This window comes from Nicotiana attenuata, chromosome 12 (genome assembly GCF_001879085.1).
Source record: "Nicotiana attenuata strain UT chromosome 12, NIATTr2, whole genome shotgun sequence".
Classification (NCBI taxonomy): domain Eukaryota; kingdom Viridiplantae; phylum Streptophyta; class Magnoliopsida; order Solanales; family Solanaceae; genus Nicotiana; species Nicotiana attenuata.
In genome coordinates, this window is record NC_032000.1 from 21,278,431 (window position 1) to 21,301,751 (window position 23,321).

Below are 23,321 nucleotides of genomic sequence, written 5' to 3' on the forward strand. Positions count from 1 at the left end.
TAAAAGTGAGATGAAGGTGGAAGATGAGAGAGAGAGGGAGAATAGATATGGGATAGAGGATACGAGAAATTTGAACGGATATGGGAAATTTGAGTGGAGAGAGAAAATTAATACAAAGCTTATTTTATGGCTTAAGGGTAGAAGGTGACCATAAATATATATTTGGCTATAAAAAATTAAAAGATAGCTATGAAATATAATTTTTTAAAAGGATATTTATTTAAAATAAATAAGGTATCAAACTTAGCTAATTAAATAACTAATCCCAAAAGGAATAAATAGTCCAAATATCTTTGGTACTTCTCATAGCAGCTTAAACTTGTACACTACGAAGTCCAAGTAGAACCCAAAAATCATGGGCCGCAAGAGAGACAGAACCCACTTCCCTCGCCACGTCCCTTACTCCTTCCCCAAGCGCCGCCGTCCTCCACCTACCGACGCCGTCTCCGATGACCCTTTACCGGAAAACACCTCCTCTTCCACCACCAAGCAGCAGCCCGGTGGTGTGGTAGTTATTGGGGTTCCTACTGATTGCTCAGTACTTGACCTTAAATCTCGTTTTGAGATTTATGGTTCCATCTCTCGCACCCGTATAGACCCCAATGGTCTCGCTTACATCACTTTCCGTTCCTATGATTCTGCTCAGTCTGCTGTTAATGCTGCTGTAGATTCCTCTTTCCCCATTACTCTCCACTCCAAACCAGTATGCACTCTTTTTCTCTTAAGTTATATCTTCTAATAGTAGAAATTCTTGCCAAGATTGCAACTTCATTGGTGTTTTTTGATCTTTTGATATTAAGATGTCTAGTTGAATCCATGGTTCGATAATTTATACTAAGTCCCAGCTTGGCCAAGAATTTTGGTATGTGGGTATCACATTTTTTGGCATAATTGTGTTGATTTAATTATATATATGGACAATGTAAGTAGTTTTTGCGCATCTAATAGTATTCTTGCCAAGTTTGCAACTTTTTTGGTGTTAAATTCTTGCTTTTTTTTTTAGACTACAAATTTTGGTATGTGAGTATCACTTTAGTTGGTATAATTGTATGGATTTTAATATTATACATAGACTATGTAAGTAGTTTTTGCACAATAAGTATAGTTTAACAGGTTGTAGCATGCTAATTACCATCTCGGATCTGAAATTCGTGACCTGACAGTTTTGAATTTTTTTTACAGTGACAGTGTATAGAGGTAGTAGAATTGAGAGCTGATATATATTTTTTACTTTAATTTTGTTGGAGATGACAGGTACAGGTAATATGGGCAACTGACCATATCCCACAATGGAAGGAAGGCGTGATGCGAAAGGATGATCTATCCACATCAACGGTTGCATCTAAGCTAGTTAGAGCCGAGATTCCATTAAGTAAGCACGGGAGAGGTAACAGACTGGGATCAGCAATAGTGAACCCCAAAGACGAGGATAATGATAATGCTGGCAATAATGGTCGTGGACATGTTAGTACAAGGCTGGGTGAGCCTGATAATGCTGGCGATAATGGTCGTGGACATGTTAGTACAAGGCTGGTTGAGCCGTACAAGGGTAGGGAAATTGTTGCCTATGATGATATTCTGTAACTTATGGTCATGGTTAATGAGGGATTGCCTCACTTGTAACATTAGCGATATGGCTTTCTCAAGTAATATTAGAGCTTTTATTTATGAGGTTAGGTAAAAGGCTGAGTTTTTATTGCAGATTAGTTGGGGTGATTTTCAGTTCTAAATGTGTTTTCAGTAAGGTTCAGATCTTGTTTGTTTTTCCTTCTCTGTGTAATACAAGCATTAGATAATAATCATGTACGTAAGATTTTTTTATTTGAGTATGTAATTCATATGTGCTTCTGTCTTAGCAAATAAGATAGTGTTCCTTGATTTGGATTTTGTCCAAAAGATAGATGTTGTTACTATTCTTGGGTTCCCCAATACTTGTACTTGCAGCATACAACTTGGAAGAAGTTGGCAGCGCTGATGAGCTTAACATTATATATTTTGGATTGTCCAGCTGCAACGGGGATGTAGAAGAATCCGCTTTTCCTGTCGTGGCTTTTAGCTTGTGTCATATATAAAAAGGCAGGTGCAGTTTGCAACAAGCAGCCACTTTCTACATAATCTTGTATGGCTAATTCACCCTGTGTTAATTATCTTATTTGGTACATACTGATGGTATTCTTGATGGCGCCTTGAGACCTTGCTATTTTGAAGCTGACTATGACAAAATGTTGTTGCACCCTACCTTATTGATAAGTTATGAGAGTCTGCATGATGTCTGTAAATGTTGAATCAGAGGTTTGTTATTGTGTGCTTAGGAGAGTCGAAGCAGTTATATTTTGTGTGCTTAGGAGAGTCGAAGCAGTTGATTTTGTTCTTTATGTTATACACTAAAAAATGATAAGAGGGCCATCTTGAATCCTAGCAACTACCGCTTTCTCATAGTTTCATACTCATTTGCTGAACAGTATCATATGATGCAAATGAAGATGATGCTTGATTACAGGTTTTTTTTTTGGGTTCTATATAGGCCTCCCCCTCCCAACTTCTTGCTGTGTTGCAAGTTAGGTAAAAAAAAATTCTTTTTCATAGGAAGAAACGTCATTTTGTTTCAAGTATAAATGTTTTATGATCCTTTCAGTGTTTTATTCCAGAGAATCCTGCAGCAACTGTACCAATTTAGCTGGGAGGGTGCATTGCAAGATAACTTGAAAAGAGGAATATCTAATCTGACTGGCTCTGTTATGCTGCAGATTGCTATTGATCTTTTGCAGAATTTTGCGTATAAGGAGTTGCGTTACCATCAATCAGAGGAATATTCAGGTAAATCACTGTACGTCCTTTGCTCAACAGGGGTATGATTGTATAAGGCATTCTCTGGGATTGAACCAGAGAACCAGGGATAAGGAATGGTGTCATGGTTAAAAAATTAAAACTTTGAGTAAATATCACGTCAACTCTAAGACATGAGTATGTGAGAGAACAACGGATGTTGATGTTATTTGACCCTGTTGTGGTGAGGCTGAGGGGTTTATGGAGTACTTATTCTATAAATTTGTGACATAATAACCTCTAGAACTTGACTGATTGGAGATGGATAAGTGTGTTGATGCTTTTATTGGCTCAATCTTTTTCTAGCAAGAATGAGAGTGAACTGATAGCTCTTAGTATGATCATAATGTCATTAGATAGAATACCTTGGGAAACTAGCAGATGCAAAAGAACTAGATGATTTCTTTCCATTTTCATAGGTTTTGGTGGATAGAGTTACCTGGTACCTGTGCTAGTGGGAGGTAGCAGGTACTTGGTGGAACTACTAAATTGCACGCAAGCTGGCACATACACCATTATTATCAAAATAAAATAGAAATTGATGTTACTTTATAGGAAAAAGAAGAAGAATGTCATTGTGTGGTATCTACGCAAAAGTAGGGAGGATTGGACATCTAGGGGGATTCATGTGGAAGAGGTACTTCCTCTCGACAAAGCTGCGTTGATTGCTATGTATTTTCAGAGATTAACAAACAGCACTTTGCCCGTGCAATCTTCTTCAGCTGATTGTATAAAGCATAAACGAACACTGATGCTTCTTTTCGTGCTGAGAAATCCTCAGCTGCAAGTGGTATTGTTGCTAAATTTCAACATAAGAACTTCACTTCAACCATGGAGTACTCCTATTTTGGGATTATCTTAAGCCAAATGTTAGTTACATAGTTGCAGGAGAGCTGTTTTTTGCTGATTCCAGAAAAACAAAGGACGGCCAGGCCAGTTCCAGGGCTAGGGTAGTCCTTATTATAAGCCTACTCAGACCAAAACTAAACTAGTTGATTCTTTTTGGTTGATCGGCTTTAAGCAACCTTCACATTTCTTGATGAGTTCCCAAGTCTTCGAATGAATGTCCAATAAGTTCTCAGCTTTAGGCCAATCTTTGTTGTTAATGAGTGTAGTAATCTTGTTTAGAAGTCAAGAGGAGCCTGGATATTCCATTTTTGTCACTGATCAAGAATTCCAGATAATGCAGGTATATCTTCAATGCTCGAGATTTTATTTGAATCTCTTATTTATTTTTGGGAGTAAGGTGCTTTTTACAAAGACAATTTCATTCTCTGGGCTTGAACCCGAGATTTCTGGTCAAGAATGGAGGGCTTGAACCCGAGATTTCTGGTCAAGAATGGAGGAGTAGTTACAATCCAACCAGAATCGTTGGGTGGTCTCCATGATATACTTAAACTTGGTATCTTGACTTGGAGTGAAATCTGTTCTATTTTAGTCAAGGAGCTAGCATTGGTTTCTGGTTTCTTTGATATTCTTCATTGAAACTACATGCGTACAAAAAGTAAAGCCAATTAATTTATAAAAATTGGTTAGGAAGTTTGTTGACACCTTGTGGTTAGAAAAAAACGCAAGAATAAAACTCTCGCCAGTTCTCAATTTCATCACTTCCATTTCAATTTAACAAGAGGCTATTTTTGATCTCATACGAACTATAATTATTCTATAGAATCTTATTAATTATTGTAAGGAAAAATCTTCAACAACTTTATATTCGTAATATACTTTTCGCTATTTGATTAGTCTGCCTGAAAATAGTTTAGTAGTTTTATACTCCTCCCACAACTGAATAAATTGCCATAGGATATACTTTAATGTCGGTAATTCAAGATAATTTTCAATCTCAATAAACTCAGATAAATTTAAAAAAGGGAAAAAAGGTCAAATTTATCGTGTACTAGTTGAAATTAAGCAAATATATCGTTCATTAAACTTTTGGTTTAATAAGATCATACTGTTAGGAAAAGTCTCGTTTTCGCCCTTGATCCATAACAAAGCTCTAGCCGTAGATAATTTTGAATCATAATAAAAAATTTGTAAGACTAGTCTGGTAGAGTTTTTTGTCAAAGATAGTTTGTGTCTTACTATTTCGCTTTTCAATACAGGATCTTTTGATTAACTTTCGCTTTTGCTTTGCATCTTTCTTCTAGATTTCATATTGTTCCTATTTTTCCTATGATTTTTGTGGTGATATTCATTTTTGTTTTCTTGAGCCGAGGGTCTTCCGGAAACAGCCTCTCTACTCCTTCGGGGTAGGGATAAGGTCTGCATACACAGTACCCTCCCCAGACCCCATTGAAATTTTACTGGGTTGTTGTTATTGTTGTTGTTGTAATAAAAAATTTGAGGGGTAAATTTGAACTTTTTCTATGAGAATTCACTCATTTCACATAAAATTTCGTTAATGGTAAGAGCAAATAGTAAATGATTTGTTAACGCCAATGATATAAATAGACCAAGCAATAAAGATAAAATTGAGCAATAATGGCAATTTAGAGTCCGACTACTTTTTCTTTGAATACTATACTATATATTTGAAAATATTTTCAAAGAAAAAATTTATGATAAAAGATTTTCATAACTAATAGTACTCCCAATTCCAAATATCGTATTTGAATATAGTATACACTACAAATTAAAATATTTTGACCATGGTACTCAAATGTGAATATAGAACCTGGAAAGGTAATCAAAGTTGGCAAACAAGTTCCATTCCAATAATAAAAAGAGAGAAGAGAGGAACAAAGCCGTCAAATGTCCACAATGATGGAAGAAACAGAAAGAGTTATAGAACAAGAAGAAGAAGGGTTTGTAAAAGAAGAAATATGGAGCTGGGGAGCAGGAACAGAGGGACAATTAGGAACAGGAAAACTCCAAGATGAGCACCAACCTCAACTCATTCATTCTCTCTCTTCTTTTGGTCCCATCTCTTATCTTTCCTGTGGTGGTGCCCATGTCATTGCCCTCACTCCTGGTCTGCACTTTTATCTACTCTCCAATTTGCATTTTTCTTTTGTTCTGTGTATTTATTTCCTTGTAATTTGTTTTTAACTTGATGGGGTTTAAGTTTTTGCAGTTAAGATTTCACCTTTTTGGTTTGAGATTCAATGAATTGATTTTTCACTTTTTATAAAAGAATAACTTGATAGGGTTTTGCTGTACAGATGACACCTATTTGGAGTGAGCTCTTCAATGGAATTTCTTTTAAAAGTTGATGGGGTTCAGATGACACCATTTTGATGTGAGAACCAATGGAGAATTTTGAACTTTTACAAAAGCTTGTTGTGTAAAGATACCATCTTGGTTTGAGATTCAATGGAAAGATTTTTACTTTTCAAAGGAAAAAAGGCACAGTTTGTTGGGGTTTTTGTTTAACATAAAATCTGGTTATTAGATTAAGTAATTAAATTTATGGAATTAGGCCACAAGCAACTTGATTAAACCTAGATAACTAAAACCCTTGCTGATGAAAAACAGTGTAATGGAAATAAGGATGTAGCTAAAATAATCAAATTAATGAAGAATGAGAGAAAAAGATTGTTATTGAATAATCTTCAATGGACGAAGGTGGAGGAACAGTGGAGATGATTAGGAAAGCTGTAGTAATAATTTCAGTATAATATCGTGTATATCAGAGTTAGAATGGGATACGATGTGGGGAAGAGGGGTATTTATAGGATGAGCTTGTCAAAACCGTTCCCTAGAATCACTCCTACACGTTGCAGGCATTACTGATAATTATGATGATTGACTTGTAACTGCTGATGGTGTTTAATGGGGGATCGCAGATATCTCAAAATTGCCGTTCAAAGGGTGATAACTCTCCGGATGCTGCTTCAGACCATCTGGAGGAATCGTTCCATATTTGATCTTGTACGGGAAGAGTGATCCCTTGATCAGCTCATCGGTGTTCAGTCTTCGTCTGGACTACTCCGGCTGACTTGAAGTTGACTATGATAACCTTAATTTGCTTGCCACATGTTGAATCCTGTACCTGCCACGTGTTTGGTATATTTTTTACCGATACAGTTTTGCAGGTGGAAGAGTGCTAACATGGGGGAGGGGTACATCTGGTCAGTTAGGTCATGGAAAGATGGTTAACTGCTTACACCCAAAGTATGTGGAATCTTTGGAAGGCGTCTTTATTACACATGCTTCTGCTGGATGGAATCACTCAGGATTTGTGTCAGGTTTCTTTCTTTCTGCTTCAGCTGTAAATCTTATCTGAGATTGGATTATACTTGTTCATACTATAAGGTTTTTGCTTCCGGAATACTTTACTTCAAGTTACTCATTAGTAGCCCTTATTTAGATATTATTAGTTCTGTTGAAATTGAAAGTTCATGCATTGAGATTTCAATTATGTTTCACGACATCTCTAGTTAAAAGTTAATTCATTTATGCTTGGTGCATATTAAATGTGCAGATGACGAAAAGCAGAATTCCGTATATCCTAGTTAGAGCCATTCTGCGAGGAACTATTTATGTACTAGGTTATTCCTAAAGTTCTTTTCTTCATGGTAATTGAAAGCTTTTGCGGAACAGATGATATGAACTTTTGTTGTCATCTAGAGTAGCTGTACAACTTTTTGGTTTGATATATTCATGAATGTTTTATGTTCTGTTGCTGCAATAATAATTGTGGTATTCACTTGTGGAGATGGTTCTTGTTTAGCTGAATACCTCTTTTAACTTGTCTTTGAGTGTAAATTTTTAACTATTATCAGACACTGGTTACGTATTCACTTGTGGAGATGGTTCATTTGGTCAGCTTGGGCATGGGGATTATGTCTCAAGATGTTCTCCTGTACAAGTGCTGCACTTCAAGAGTAAGCATGTCGAGCAAATTGCTTGTGGTATGCGCCATTCACTTGTCTTACTAAAAGGTAAAGTAGGCCTAATACTTGCATTTCTTTGTTCATCTGGTTATATTAACAAAATTGCTGCTTTCTGAGAATGGTGTGTGCTGTATATCTGTTCTCATTAGTATAATTTGTCATAGTTTAGTTTGGTAATTAGTGCTGTAAATGCTTCTCTTAAACTTTCGCTAGCCCTATACAGCTTTAGTTTCAATGGGTTATTGCCATGAGCTTGAAATGAAATTGGATAGCTGTGACTAGTCACAGCATTCCAGGCCTGTTAACATAAGAACTCCAGAGATTAAAGAATTCAGGTAGGGTATGCCAATAGTTTCTTTACTCTCGTAATCACGACAAATCTGTAATTGATTGTTACAGGTAATAATAGTGAAAAACGTTTCTTCTTTGTGGTGTGAAATTATTGATTGTTACAAGGTAATATTCCTAAGAGATGGTATATTTCTGGTTTCTAATCACCTTGTTAGGATAGAGAAAGCAGGTTGATTAGAGTTTTTTCTTAAAAACTTTAACCATCATTTTGGAAGCAAGTAATTTTACCAAATGCACATAGGTTCTAAAATAAGTAATTAGACAATTTTAATGAGCCAAGTATGATCAAAGCGACCGTGCTAGAACCACGGAACTCGGGAATGTCTAACACCTTCTCCCGGGTTAACAAAATTCCTTACCCGGATTTCTATGTTTCGTAGACATTAAAACAGAGTCAAATCTCCTCGATTCGGGATTCTAAACCGGTGACTTGGGACACCATTAACTATCCCAAGTAGCGACTCTGATCTTAAATATTAATCCCGTTTCGATTGTCACTTAAATTGGAAAAACTCCCTTATACCCCTTTGCGGGGGTGTGAAAAAGGAGGTGTGACAAACTTGGCTAACAAGAAATTGGGTCAATCGAGAGATTGATAAGTCCAATTAAAAGGTTGAACCTAGATATAGTAAAACCCAACTTGAGCTTTGTATCAACCGTTTTGTTCAATACCCATTTGGACTTGAGAAAGCCAAATTTGGGCAAAATCACTCTCTGACCGAGAGGTATTGAGTGGGTACTCGAGTGTTGATGGCTATAATACACCCTGACCAATAAAACAAGCTTTAAAGTTTACAACCTATTAGGCAAACACCTAGGCGAAGGTCATATCCCTAGGCCTTTTATATCATTTGAAAAACAACAAAATACAATTTCCTAGATTCAATTCTTAGTTGGTAATCTTAGTTTACATTAGACTTAAAAACAACCCAATATTGTGGAAGTGCAATTGGAGATAATTCAAGCTCATTCACTATAATATATACTCCTAAGTCCCATTCATATCTCCCTGTGGAATTCGACCTCGACTCTTTATTGGGTATTACTATTGCATTGACCGTTTCACAACCTTAAATAGAGGTGTGACTTGGACGAGATCAGCGATTGCAGTTCTAGCCACAGTAGCCACTTCTCACGCTGGGGAAGGTACTCAGACTCCCGCTGTCGGCACACCAAAGCAGGTGATGCAGGGACTCCAGACACCGGGGGCACTACCAGCCCAGCTGGTTGCAGCTGCTCAGGCCTATGTGCTATGACTGATGATGAGAAGCAGAGATTGAAAAGGTTGGGAAGGCTCCAGCCTCCATCTTTCAGTGGGGCAGAGTTGGAGGATGCCCATGGTTTCTTGGACAAGTGTTAGAGGATTTTCCGTACAACAGGTATTTTAGAGACCAATGAGGTCTCCTTCACTATCCAGTTTTCTAGGGCTGCCTTCAGATGGTGGGAGGCTTATGAGAGGTGCAGGTCGGTTGATGCAGCACCACTTACATGGCAGGAGTTCTCTGTTCTCTTCTTGGAGAAGTTCGTGCCGCAGTCTCATAAAGAGGAGCTGCGCAGAGAGTTTGAGCAGTTACGTTAGGATGATATGTCTGTGATGCAGTACGAGATGAGGTTTTTCTGAGTTGGCCCTTCATGCGATTTAGATCGTTCCTNTAGTAACAGCCAATGTTAACATATGCTACTATGCTCTGCCATCCAGCTCCAACAGCTACACCTGTAACATGAAATCTTAAAGTTGTGACATCAAATCTTGGAAATTATGTGTACATACAGCCAGACCTTTCTATAACATCTCTATATAATAATCATTTACTATAAAAGCCAAGTTTTTCTCAGAACCCATTTTTATGTTATATTATAATATATATTCTTTATAACAACACTTCACTATAGCGGCCAAAATATATCAGAAAAAATGAGGCTGTTATAAATAGGTTTAACTGTTTATGTTTACTACTTCATAGATTTAACATATGAATCAAGTAACTTACCAGAAAGAACTGGTTGGACACTGTTCAAAAGTATAGAAAATGCTAATAGAGGAGATAAGTGGTCGACTTCTTCAGCTACATCTTCATACAACCTTAAATAGAGGTGTGACTTGGACGAGATCAGCGATTGCAGTTCTAGCCACAGTAGCCACTTCTCACGCTGGGGAAGGTACTCAGACTCCCGCTGTCGGCACACCAAAGCAGGTGATGCAGGGACTCCAGACACCGGGGGCACTACCAGCCCAGCTGGTTGCAGCTGCTCAGGCCTATGTGCTATGACTGATGATGAGAAGCAGAGATTGAAAAGGTTGGGAAGGCTCCAGCCTCCATCTTTCAGTGGGGCAGAGTTGGAGGATGCCCATGGTTTCTTGGACAAGTGTTAGAGGATTTTCCGTACAACAGGTATTTTAGAGACCAATGAGGTCTCCTTCACTATCCAGTTTTCTAGGGCTGCCTTCAGATGGTGGGAGGCTTATGAGAGGTGCAGGTCGGTTGATGCAGCACCACTTACATGGCAGGAGTTCTCTGTTCTCTTCTTGGAGAAGTTCGTGCCGCAGTCTCATAAAGAGGAGCTGCGCAGAGAGTTTGAGCAGTTACGTTAGGATGATATGTCTGTGATGCAGTACGAGATGAGGTTTTCTGAGTTGGCCCTTCATGCGATTTAGATCGTTCCTACTGATAAGGAGAAGATCAGAAGGTTCATTGATGGCCTCACATATCAGTTGCGGTTGCTTATGACTCGAGAGGGTATATGGTGCTACTTTTGATGAGGTGGTCGATATTGCTCGGCATATAGTCCGCAGCCAGGAGCTGGATTAGAGGGAGGCCAAGAGGCCTCGTGGATCGGGTGGTTTTGGTGGTGTTCCTTACGGGGGTCAATTCCTCCACGGTAGGGGTTGTCCTTACAAGCATGCTCAGACGGCTCGACCAACTCATCGTGGTGCATCAGTTAGCCACGGTTCTTATAGTGCTCACTCAGGCTAGTCTTTATTCAGCGCACTAACATCGCAGAGTTCTCACCATGCCTCGTCTGCTTAGGTTTCTATGGGTAGTTCCTCGGGGTATCAGGAGCAGCATTTTCGTCAAAAGAGGGGTCGTTTAGAGTGCGGAGATCTTGGTCATATCAAGAGAGATTGCCCTAGGTTGTTGAGTGGGACCCCACAGCAGAGTTCTCGATTGATGGCACCAGCACCAGCAGCTATACCACCCGCTCAGCCAGCTGGGGGTAAGGCTCAATCATCTAGAGGTAACCCTAGAGGGGGAGGCCGATCAGGTGGCGGCCAGGGCCGATTCTACGCTCTTCCCGCCAGACCAGATGCCATTGCTTCAGATGCAGTGATCACATGTATTGTCTCAGTTTGCCACATGGATGCCTCTATATTATTTGACCCTGGTTTCACTTATTCGTATGTATCATCGTATTTTTGCTCATTACTGGATATGCCCCGCGAGTCTCTAGTTGCATCTGTTCATGTATCTATGCCGGTTGGCGATACTATTGTTGTGGACCGTGTATATCGGTTGTGTATAGTGACAATTGGGGCATTAAAGACTAGAGTTGATCTCTTGTTGCTTAGTGAGGTTGATTTCTATGTGATCTTGGGTATGGACTGGTTGTCTCCATGTTGTCACACCTCCTTTTTCGCTACACCTGTGAGGGCGCAAAGGAGTTTTTTCAATTAAAGGACAGTCGGAACGGGATTTACTATTAATATTCAGAGTCGCCACTTGGGAGATTAATGGTGTCCCAAGTCACCGTTTGAATCCCGATCCGAGGAAATTATGACTCTGTTAACAGTCCGCGAACCAGAACTCCGAGTAAGGAATGCTGTTAACCCGGGAGAAAGTGTTAGGCACTCCCGGATTCCGTGGTTCTAGCACGGTCGCTCAACTGTTGTATTTACTCTTATCTGATTTTTAAAACATATTCTAACCTATGCTTTTATTAGTAAACCGCTTTCATTATTTTTTATTTTTAATAGAATTGCAACGTCGTGAAAATGCATCTCGAACCACGTCGCACCAGTGCACCCGTGATTGTTAACACATTTTGACTTCGTTGAGATTTGGATTTGGGTCATATAAATGTGCACCCACTTTTAGGAAGGTAAATGTTATTAAAAGACGCGCTTAAAGAGGCTAACGTGTTATTATCTTTGGGGAAAGCCGTGAAATTCGCTAAAACGGCTCATCCCGAAGTCTAAGTATTTTATAGCATTTATTGAGGGCCCCGCAATTGTCATTTTTATTTGGCACGTTGCACCTCGAACTATCCTAAAGGGCGTTACTCAACTAAGACAAACTACGGATGTTTATAAGGTATTTTTCTTAAACTACTCTAAGATTATTGCAAGACATGAGAGCTTTAGGGGTAACAGCATATTATCGCGAAATGGAAGTAAGGAAGTAATCAGCTTTGTCATTAAAGAAGGGATGGGCCAAAAGCATATTATCGCGAAATGGACCTGCCACATAACATTGTTGTCTCAACAGTTTACTTGTTAAATAGGCTCAAACTAACAGTTTCCTAAAACTATAACAAGCCCAGCCAACCTAAATACTCATCAACAGCCTACTAGCAAACGGAGCAATTTAAGTTGACGCAATCAAATTCATAGCAACTTTCAATTAGCTCTTGTTCTCGAATTCAGGAACGAAACTGGCAACATCTTTTAACAACATAAAGACACGTTACACATGACCATATGAACATGAAGGAAACCCAGGCGTGCTGGAAGCTATTCGAAGATACATAAATTCTAGTCAGGTGTTCTCAAAATTAAAACTAGCATGAACATATATATCAATCCTACAAGCATTTCTGGATTATGCAATATTCCAAATCTGAAATCTAAACTAGCCCTTAAAGCATGGTGGAAAAACTATGAAAAAACGCACCTGAAATGAGTCATTACCACTACAGCTTAAGTTATAGGAACAATATAAGTTCAATTATACTACTTGGCCAAACTATTAGAGAAATATCCAGTTCACACACACTGAATCAGTGATAGAACCAGATGAATCTCGAATCGCCTACTACCTTTAACTACTATGGACTGCAGATCAGTTTATACTACCAGCATTTAAATATTTTACAACTCTTCAATGGACTTGAACACTTAACACTTGAAGGAATCAGGGAGGGGATGAAATGGAACTAGTACAAAGATCATTTCTAACACTAATTACAAATCAACTACAAATATAGAGTAATTAAAACATTGCAGCAAGTGAACAAATTATTCCAACAAGCTGAAACATATCTCATGCTTCAACATCTTCATTTCAATTCATTTTTCTCCAATCTATTTCACAGCCAGCATGGTTACAAAAATGTGCCTGAAATGATAGAAAAGTGAACCAAGGGGAATCAGGAGCTAGATTTCAGCAGGGACTGAACACAGCAACAGACAGCCACAGATCCAACGATGAAACCACAGAAACTAACTCCAAAATTCAATGGAACAGCAGACTCAACAATTCAAAACCCAGAGAAATTAAATCTGAACACTGATACCCTATTCTTAACAACCAAAACACTCAAATCTGCCCACATTGACTAACTTTCAAGCCATTTCAAAGCCGAGTCAGAAGGTGAAAACCAAAATTGATTCAGAGATGAGAATCTTTCAAATTTCAAAACTGAAATCCGATGGAACAGTAGCAGCCTCTTTTGTATTTTTTATTCTTTTTTTTTTTGAATTTTTTGAAGAAAAGCTAAGATCTAAAGGGGTTTGGATTCGAATTTCTGTTAATGAAAACTTGAAGAATGTTATTTTTTTTTGGGGAATTTTAGAGGTTCCAAAACTTGTGAATCAAGGCAAATGAATACCTATTTATAGGTGAACTTAGGGTCCAATTTCAGATTTTTTTTTTACCCCTTAGTCCCTATTCTAGTTCTATTTTCTACCCTTTATTTTCTGACTTGTTACACAAGTAACTATACCTATTCTATTGAAATCTATACTATAGCCCACTCTAGAAAGGTCTATACCCATTACAATTCCTATTCTATCCTTGCCTTGGTTTTGATTTTACCAATCTTAATGAAACTACCCTTTTTCATGCCTAAACTACCCTTTGAACCCTCTTGGAATTACTGAGCTAAACCAGACCATTCCCCTGTTACCCTAGTAACTGGTCAAGAACTAACCGTGGTTAAACAAGATCCTATCCTATTCAGCTATAACCAGAAAAATCCTAAAAATTAAACTAGTTAAACAATCAAGCAATTAAACTTAAGAATCAGTGAACCGGTAATTAGGCAATTGAAACTAAATCAGATTATCAAAAGTGCTCATGAATCAACACAAAACCAAACTAGAAAAGATCGAGGCAGGACAGTATTAACAAAATTAATCAAAACCTAACACTCTAAATCATTCAATCATGAAGGTAATTAAAAGGTAAAGAAATCAGGATTTGAACGCAAACTACGAACAACCAAAATAGCAGAGTGACAAACTCAATTTAATCTGACACCTTGTTCGAATGGCAGTTTGATTAAACAAACAGAAAGAAGAGATGAAGCAAAAGGCCAAGTATACAACGAAGAGAGAAAAAGAAGATGAAGCAAAAAGAGAGCTCACCCACCGACTCGGATTCAAAGTTGAACTTCTAATTTAACCCCCTGCTACAATGTCAAAAACCCTTTCTTTGTCCAGGCACTGATAAAAGCATTAGCCTGGGGCAGGCTTAGGACTAAGGAAACCAGAGAAGGGCCTTGCATGCTTGAGTTCCGGATCAATCCTCAATTCAAATCTTAGATTCAAAATTTGGAAAACTTGGTCGATATTCAAAAGGGAAGGAGGACGGATATAGGATGAGGGAAGGACGGGGATGATTTGGTGCTAATTTGGCGTGGTTTGGACGGAGTGACATCATGGCCGGAAAACTTCAAATCAATATTCGAGCATTTCTGGTTGGATTCGAAGGACAGGGTTCGGGGGGTTTGAAAGAGGAGAACAAGGCGGTCCTAGGGTGTTCATTTGGTTGGATTTGGATAACTTTGCGTCTTGGCCGGAGGTTTTTGATCCAATATTCGAGCAGTTCGACTGTGTTTTGAGTGAATCTAAGGCCAGATATGGAGAGAGGAGGAGAAAAGGATTTAAGGGTGTTAATTTGGACGGGAACGGAGGCCGGCCGCCGCCGTGAGGCGATTTCCGGCTGCGGAGCGCGGCGGCGTTACAGGGCTCTGTTTTGGGGTGAAATGAGAGAGACGACACGGGGGGGGGGGGGTGCAGGGGTTCGGACATATATATACTTAGTAACCTAGGCTTCAGGACCGTTAGATTAAAGAAAACCTCGACGGTCCTGATTGAAAGTTACTAGACGACGTCGTTTAGGAGGGGGGGAAAGACCGGGTTCTGGGGCGGGTCGTGGACCAGTTTGGACGGGTATGGGAGTGGGTTTGGGGAAAACGTTTGGGCCTGGGGTTTTGAAATTAAAGATGGCCCAAACAGACTTATATTTCTATTCTTTTCTTTCCATTTCTTTTCAATTTCAAATCTTTTTCTTTCTTTTCTAAATAAAACCTACATTAATTCTAAACCAAAATTATCCTACCAAATTAGATTAATGTTCAAAATAATATTTACAACAACTAATTAAATACCAAATTAAAAGAAAACTGCAAGATTTGCCGCTAAATGCAAAATGCATTATTTTTGTGATTTTCTATTTTTGTAACACAAATAGATTACTAACTAATTTAAAAATGCCAAATTAAATCCTGAATGCAAATGCAACATATTTTTTGTATTTTTCATGAATTAAATAAAATAAACATGCACAAACAAATGCAAACAACTAACTCAAAAATGCCACAAAATTCAAAAAAAAAATTGCAAATAATGAAAAGAAATTATTTTGTTTGAATTTTGGGAATGATTCATATATAGGGCAAAAATCACGTGCTCACACATGTCATGCTGTTCTGGATTGTCACGCTAAGACCGTGATGGCGATGCCGGGGTCGCCGCGGATTGAGTGGCGAGGTTCTCTAGACTATGTTCCCAGTAGAGTGATTTCATACATGAAGGCCCAACGTATGATTGGAAAGGGTTGTTTATCTTATTTGGCCTTTGTGAAGGATGTTGGTGTTGAGGCCTCTACTATTGACTCGGTTCCGGTAGTGCGAGATTTTCCGGATGTGTTTCCTGCAGACCTGTCGGATTGACTTTGGTATTGACTTGGTGCCGGCCACTCAGCCCATTTCTATTCCTCCATACCATATGGCACCGGCTGAGTTGAATAAGTTGAAAGAGCAACTTCAGGAACTCCTTGATAAGGGGTTTATTAGGCCTAGTGTGTCACCTTGGGGTGCACCGATTCTCTTTGTGAAGAAGAAGGATGGTACTATGAGAATGTGCATTGATTATAGGCAGTTGAACAAAGTCACAATAAAAAACAAGTATCCTTTGCCGCATATTGATGATCTATTTGACCAGCTTCAGGGAGCGAGGGTGTTCTCCAAGATTTATTTGAGGTCAGGGTATCACCAGTTGAAGATTCGGGATTCGGATATTCTAAAGAAAACATTCAGGACCCGATATGGTCATTATGAGTTCCTTGTGATGTCTTTTGGATTGACCAACGCCCCAGCACCGTTCATGCATATGATGAACAGTGTTTCAGCCTTATCTCAACTCGTTTATCATTGTATTCATTGATGATATCTTGGTGTACTCTCGTAGCTAGGAGGAGCATGCCCAATATTTGAGGATTGTGTTGCAGCGGTTGAGGGAGGAGAAACTTTATACCAAGTTCTCCAAGTATGAGTTTTGGCTCAGTTCAGTGGCGTTCTTGGGGCACGCGGTGTCTAGTGAGTGGATTCAGGTGGATCCGAAGAAGATAGAGACGGTTTAGAGTTATCCCAAACCATCCTCAGCTACAGTGGTTCGGAGCTTTCTAGGGTTGGCTGGTTATTATCGTTGCTTCGTGCAGGGTTTCTCGTCTATTGCCTCGCCCTTGACCAAATTGACCCAGAAGGGTGTCCTTTCAGGTGGTCGTATGTGTGTGAGAAGAGCTTTCAGAAGCTTAAGACCGCCTTGACCACAGCTCCTGTTCTAGTTCTACCATCAGTTTCTGGTTCTTATATAGTGTATTGTGATGTTTCTCAGATCGACATTGGGTGTGCTTTGATGCAGGAGGGTAGAGTGGTTGCCTATACTTCGCGCCAGTTCAATCCTCATGAGAAGAACTACACTGTTCATGATATGGAGTTGGCTGCCATTGTTCATGCATTGAAGATTTGGAGGCACTATCACTATGGTGTGTCTTGTAAGGTATTTACAGATCATCGGAGCCTCCAGCATTTGTTCAAACAGAATGATCTAAATTTTAGGCAGCGGAGATGGTTGGAGCTTCTAAAGGACTATGATATTACTATTCTATATCATCCGGGGAAGGCCAATGTGGTGGCCGATGCCTTGAGTAGGAAGGCAGTGAGTATGGGTAGCCTTGTATTCATTCCTGTTGGTGAGAGACCTCTTGCAGTTGATGTTCAGGCCTTGGCCAGCCAGTTCGTGAAATTAGATATTTCGTAGCCCCGTCGGGTTCTAGCGTGTGTGGTTTCTCGGTCTTCCTTACTTGATCGCATCAGAGAGCGCCAGTATGATGATCCTCATTTGCTTGTCCTCAAGGACAAGGTTCAGCACGGTGATGCCAGAGATGCTACTATTGGAGATGATGGGGTGTTGAGGATGCAGGGTCGGATATGTGTGCCCAATGTAGATGGGCTACGGGAGTTGATTCTAGAGGAGGCCCACAACTCGCGGTATTCCATTCATCCGGGTGCCGCGAAGATGTACCAAGACCTGAGGCAACATTATTAGGGGGGAGAATGAAGAAAGATATAGTGGGGTTTGTAGCTCGGTGTCTTAACTGTCAGCAGGTAAAATATGAGCATCAGAGACCTGGTGGCTTGCTTCAGAGGATAGAGATTCTAAAGTGGAAGTGGGAGCGGATCACCATGAATTTCGTAGTTTGGCTCCCACAGACTTCGAGGAAGTTCGATGCTATTTGGGTGATTATGGATCGGCTGACCAAGTCCGCGCACTTCATTCCAGTTTTTACTACTTATTCTTCAGATCGGTTGGCTGAGATTTACATCCGAGAGATTGTTCGCCTTCACGGTGTGCCAGTGTCCATCATTTTAGATCAAGGCACGTAGTTTACATCGCACTTTCTGAGAGCCGTGCAGTGAGAGTTGGGCACGCAGGTTGAGTTGAGTATAACATTTCACCCTCAGACGGACGGACAGTCCGAGCGCACTATTCAGATATTAGAGGACATGCTACGCTCTTGTGTCATTAATTTCGGGGGTTCATGGGACCAGTTTCTGCTACTTGCAAAGTTTGCTTATAACAACAACTATCAGCCGAGCATTCAGATGGCTCCGTATGAGATATCGTATGGGAGATGGTGTAGGTCTTCGGCGGGTTGGTTTGAGCCGGGTGAGGCTAGGCTATTGGGTACAGACTTGGTTCAGGATGCATTGGACAAGGTTAAATTGATTCAGAAGCGGCTCCGTACGACGCAGTCTAGACAGAAGAGCTATGCCGACAGGAAGGTCCGTGATGTGTCTTACATGGTTAGGGAGAAGGTTCTGCTGAAGTTTTCACCCATGAAGGGTGTTATGAGGTTCGGCAAGAAGGGGAAGTTTAGCCCTCAGTTTATTGGTCTGTTTGAGGTGCTTCAGAGGATTGGGGAGGTGGCTTACAAGCTTGCCTTGTCACCTAGTTTGTCGAGTGTGCATCCAGTATTTCATGTTTCTATGCTCCGAAAGTATATCGGTGATCTGTCTCATGTTTTGGATTTCAGCACGGTTCGGTTGGATGGTGATATGACTTATGATGTGGAGCCGGTAGCCATTTTGGATCGGCAGGTTCAAAAGTTGAGGTCAAAGGATATATCTTTAGTGAAGGTGTAGTGGAGAGGTCAACCGGTTGAGGAGGCTACTTGGGAGACCGAGTGGGAGATACGGAGCAGATATCCACACCTATTTGTGGCTCTAGGTATGTTTCTAGACCCGTTCGATGACGAACGTTTGGTTAAGAGGGGGAGGATGTAATGACCCGGCCGGTCGTTTCGAGAGTTGTTGCCCCGTTCCCCTATTTTTCTACTCTTTATGTGCTTTACAATTGTTATTTGACTTACCCGGGTTGGTTGGTTCGGGTCCGGAGAGGTTTCAGAGTGAATTGAGACACTTAGTCTCATAATTGAAAGCTTAAGTTGGAAAAGTTAACCGGATGTTGGCTTATATGTAAAAAACCCTGGAATTGAATTTTGATGGTTCTGTTAGCTCCGTTGGGTGATTTTGAACTTAGGAGCGTGTCTGAATTGTGATTTGGAGGTCCATAGTAGAATTTGGCTTGAAATGTCGAAAGTTGGATTTTGGAAAGTTTGACCAGAAGTGGACTTTTTGATATCGGGGTCGGATTGGATTTCCGAAAGTTGGAGTAGGTTCGTGGTGTCATTTGTACTTGTTTGTAAAATTTAAGGTCAATCAGACGTGATTTGATAGGTTTCAGTGTTGTTTGTAGAATTTAAAAATTTCAAAGTTCATTAGGTTTGAATCTATGTGCGATTCATGTTTTTGATGTTGTTTGAGGTGTTTTGAGGATTCTACTATGTTCGTGTCGTGTTTTAGGACTTGTTGGCATGTTTGTTTGAGGTCCTAGGGGCCTCGGGTTGATTTCAGGTAGTTAACGGATCGAGGTTTGAAGTTGAAGGATTGTTGAAGCTTGGGTTCTACTAGTGTAATCGCACCTGGCGGAGTGGGCATCGCAGGTGCGAGCTCGCAAGTGTGGATAGGGCAGCGTAGATGCGGATTTGGTGAACTGTGAGCAGTCGCTGCACCTGCGTGACCGCAGATGCGGCTGTAGGACTGCAGAAGCGGAGTGGACTGTGGGCTGGGCTTCGCAGAAGCGGATTTTTCCTCGCAGGAGCGGGATTTTGGTTCGCAGGAGCGGAACCCTTCACAAAAGCGGGTGTCTTGGTCGCACCCGCGAAGCCGCAGGTGCGGATAGCCTGGGCAGAAACTAAATAAGCGAGGGTTGCAAGATTTTTACCATTTCTAACATTTTGAGCTCGAATTTTGGAGATCTTTTAGAGGATTTTCGAGGGGATTCTTGAGGTAAGTTCCTTGTGTTCATTTTTATTCAATATGTTTGATTCCCCATTGATCTTCCCACCTAGTTGGTGTGTTTTTGAGGTGTAATTTGGGGTTTGAGGCTAGGGATTTGGAGAGTTGATTTTGGGGATTTGAATGGTGATTTGGGATTGGATTTTGATGAATTTGGTATGACTAGACTTGTAATTGAATGGGCTTTCGGGTTTTGTGACTTTTGTCGGATTTCGAGACGTGGGCTCGGGGGACGATTTCAGATTTTGAACTATAACTTCGTAATTTCTTGTAGAATTATTTCCTTTAGTCCGTATTGATTGTATTGTACTGCTTGTAGCTAGATTCGAGGCATTTGGAGGCTAATTTGCGAGGCAAAGGCGTATCAAAGTAGAGTTTTTGGCTCGGATTGAGGTAAGTAACAATTCTAAATCTGGTTTTGAAGGTATGAAACCCCGAATTATGTGTTATGTGATTGTTTTGAAGGTGACGGGCGTGTGAGCGTGCACCATGGGAATTGTGACTTGGTCCATTCCGTGGAACTGTAAAGTTGAATAACTTGTTGTTAGCTATATGCTCTCCATGTGTTATAGAAATTTGATTGTAAATCATGTTAGAAATCATGTTTAGGCTATGTGTTAGTACTGTAGAGACCCACAGAGGCCGTGATACCTGTTCAATTACTTGCTAATTGCTACTTGTACTCAGTCGTAGTCTTACTTGCATATCTTACCTCAGTCTTTGTTATTCCTTGTTGATACGTTATATCATTTCTGTTCTAGGCTGATTTCCATGATTATTGAGAGCCCGTGAGACTAGAGAGATTGATGAATGAGTGAGGTCGAGGGCTTGATTTTGATATATATTAATACCATAGCATGTGAGTTGTCCGTGCGGATCCAGATATTTATACTGTAGCGCATGAGTTGTCCGTGCAGATCCTGATATGATACTATAGTCACGGGAGTTGTCAGTGGAGCACGTTAGTTGTCCGTGCGGATATAGCGCTTGGGCTGTAGGAGCTCCTCTGGAGTCTGTACACCCCTAATGAGCGCATGTACCTATTGTGAGTGTTGAGGGATGAGTGCCGTGTGATGAGCTATTGAGAAATTCTGAGTGAATGTTGCCCTGCGAGGCTGTATTTGCTTTCATTGTTGTTGCACATAACTGTCATATAGCACTGTTTGAACTTCTGGGAGATGTTATATCCAGTTTTACTAAAACATGGCTTGTATAAACTAATTTGACTTAAATTGCCGGAATTGAAAGCATGCCTACTTTCTTTTGTTGAGACTACTGAAAATGAACTATAACTGTGTAGCTCGTCAGTATCTTCAGTTCTTTATTTAGTCTTGTTACTACTGAGTTGGTTGTACTTCGTGTGCAGATCCAGGTATTTCTGGACACGGTGGGTGTTGATATCGTGCACAGCTGATCTTTGGAGACTACAAGGTAGCTGCCCGGCATTCGCAGTCCTTGTTTATCCTTCCGTATCATTCCTTTTGATTGTATTTAGATCCAAACTTCCATAGACATTACTCTTCTAGACTGGTGATGAATAGATGCTCATGAGCTCAGTGACAATCCGATTTGTGAATTTTCTGCATTTGTGTTTTGGGTTTTTACCCCGTTTATGAAAGCTTTTGTTATTTAAAACTATTTTGATTCATTTTATGGTAATTGTTGGAAATATTTTGGAAATATCGGCTTGCCTAATATCACGATAGGCACCAGCACTACAGGTTAGAATTTTGGGCCGTGACAGACTGATAAGTTAATTTTCTTGCTTTGTGGAGTAACTTTTCATGAACTACTACATTCATTTCAATGAACATTTCTTGCTTTGTGTTTATTTTGCTCATGTTTCTAGATCTGCAGGATTTTAGCACGTCCTAATTTATACGTACGTTATTGTTCCAGTCTTGAGGGGTGAATATATTTTTATGTCACCAAACTTTTGTTATATGCAAGAATATCTAAATGTGTGCAGTAACTGGCCGGGGGTTATAAATATAATAATAATAAATTCTTTTTTGCTTCTGAAGACAATGTTATATATTTACTAGTTGTTACAAAATGTGACTCTTCTCTCCAATGCCTGATTTGAAGAATCATTAACAGAACAGTCATATATATACACGAGAAAATAAAACAATGTTGGCATCTCTAAAGATGTGTTGCACATAGAAATAAAATTTGGATCAACATCTCAGAGTAGAAAACATATCGTCTAAAAACAAATCGTATGTACTACTTTGGTTTCATGGAAAGAGGTGCTTTTGTTTATTGCATTTGGCACTATTAAGTGATTACAAAATATTCTTCTCAAGCCTGCGTTTTTCACTTGAACTCTCATACCGTGTTTCCAAAATAATTCACAGCCGCCCCACTTCTTGTACTAACCAATTGAAATACAATTGTCTTTGCATTTGGCTTTCAAATTTGTCTCTAACTTGGACCACTGAAAATGAAATCTTCGAAAGCTTTTGACCAAATTTTTCTTATTCGTCTATGTCTACATCAAATTCCAGTAGGTTTTTGAATGTTATTGTGTCTTTTTCCTGAAAACCATCCTTGTAAAAGTGGCAATCATATGCTTGCTTAATTAGGATTGCATGCACATGATGAGGCTCATAATTGCTCCGCTGTTTTCCAATTCTTCTGACAACGATTCTGTCGTTTCTTTTTCTTAAACTACACCATAAAAACTGGAATTTCTTTAGGAGTCCGAAACTTTTCTAATGCCTTTTTTGGCACAAAACACGTTTTTACTACTAAAAAAAAAAGTTACATAAATATCTAAAACGCAGTACTATACTGCGAATTACTTTAACGGAAATTTAGCCGTTAAAGTAATTTGCAGTATAGTACTGCGTATTATTAAAAAATTATTTTTTTTAAGGAATTCGCAGTACAATACTGCGAATTACTTAAACGCAGTATAGTACTGCGTTTCACTTATTAATTTGGCCCCACCAATAATTAACTGACATAACAATAATTCAAATACATAAAACGTGGTATTGTACTGCGTTTTACATAAAAAAATTCTGCACCCCAAGCTCGGACTTGCCTTATTTAAAGGCGTTTCAATTTTATGAAAATTCATTCAATACAAACTTCAAACTTCCGTTCATACTTCTCTCTTCTTCTTATCAATCATTTTTTTGCAATGTCTAAAGAGCC

The 23,321-nt window shown here is 39.6% G+C and overlaps 2 protein-coding genes across 7 annotated transcripts; both read left to right on the forward strand.

The window, feature by feature from the left end:
- On the forward strand, positions 272-1,880 carry LOC109235402 (uncharacterized protein At1g27050). 2 transcript variants are annotated; one of them, XM_019401492.1, is made up of 3 exons: positions 272-703; positions 1,255-1,475; positions 1,530-1,880. In XM_019401492.1, exons 1-3 carry the CDS (start codon positions 356-358, stop codon positions 1,582-1,584), a joined length of 624 nt encoding a protein of 207 aa, XP_019257037.1. In that variant the 5' UTR covers positions 272-355; the 3' UTR covers positions 1,585-1,880. The 2 variants fall into 2 exon arrangements, with proteins under 2 accessions (XP_019257037.1, XP_019257036.1); XM_019401491.1 differs by having other exon boundaries at positions 1,255-1,880.
- LOC109235403 (ultraviolet-B receptor UVR8) lies at positions 5,215-8,295 on the forward strand. Of its 5 annotated transcripts, none has more exons than XR_002069384.1 (3): positions 5,215-5,800; positions 5,991-7,016; positions 7,554-8,291. XR_002069384.1 is itself a non-coding variant. In XM_019401493.1 (3 exons), exons 1-3 carry the CDS (start codon positions 5,581-5,583, stop codon positions 7,778-7,780), a joined length of 600 nt encoding a protein of 199 aa, XP_019257038.1. In that variant the 5' UTR covers positions 5,221-5,580; the 3' UTR covers positions 7,781-8,293. The 5 variants fall into 5 exon arrangements, 2 of the variants coding, with proteins under 2 accessions (XP_019257038.1, XP_019257039.1); XR_002069385.1 differs by having other exon boundaries at positions 5,221-6,067; positions 6,615-7,016; positions 7,554-8,294; XM_019401493.1 differs by having other exon boundaries at positions 5,221-5,800; positions 6,864-7,016; positions 7,554-8,293.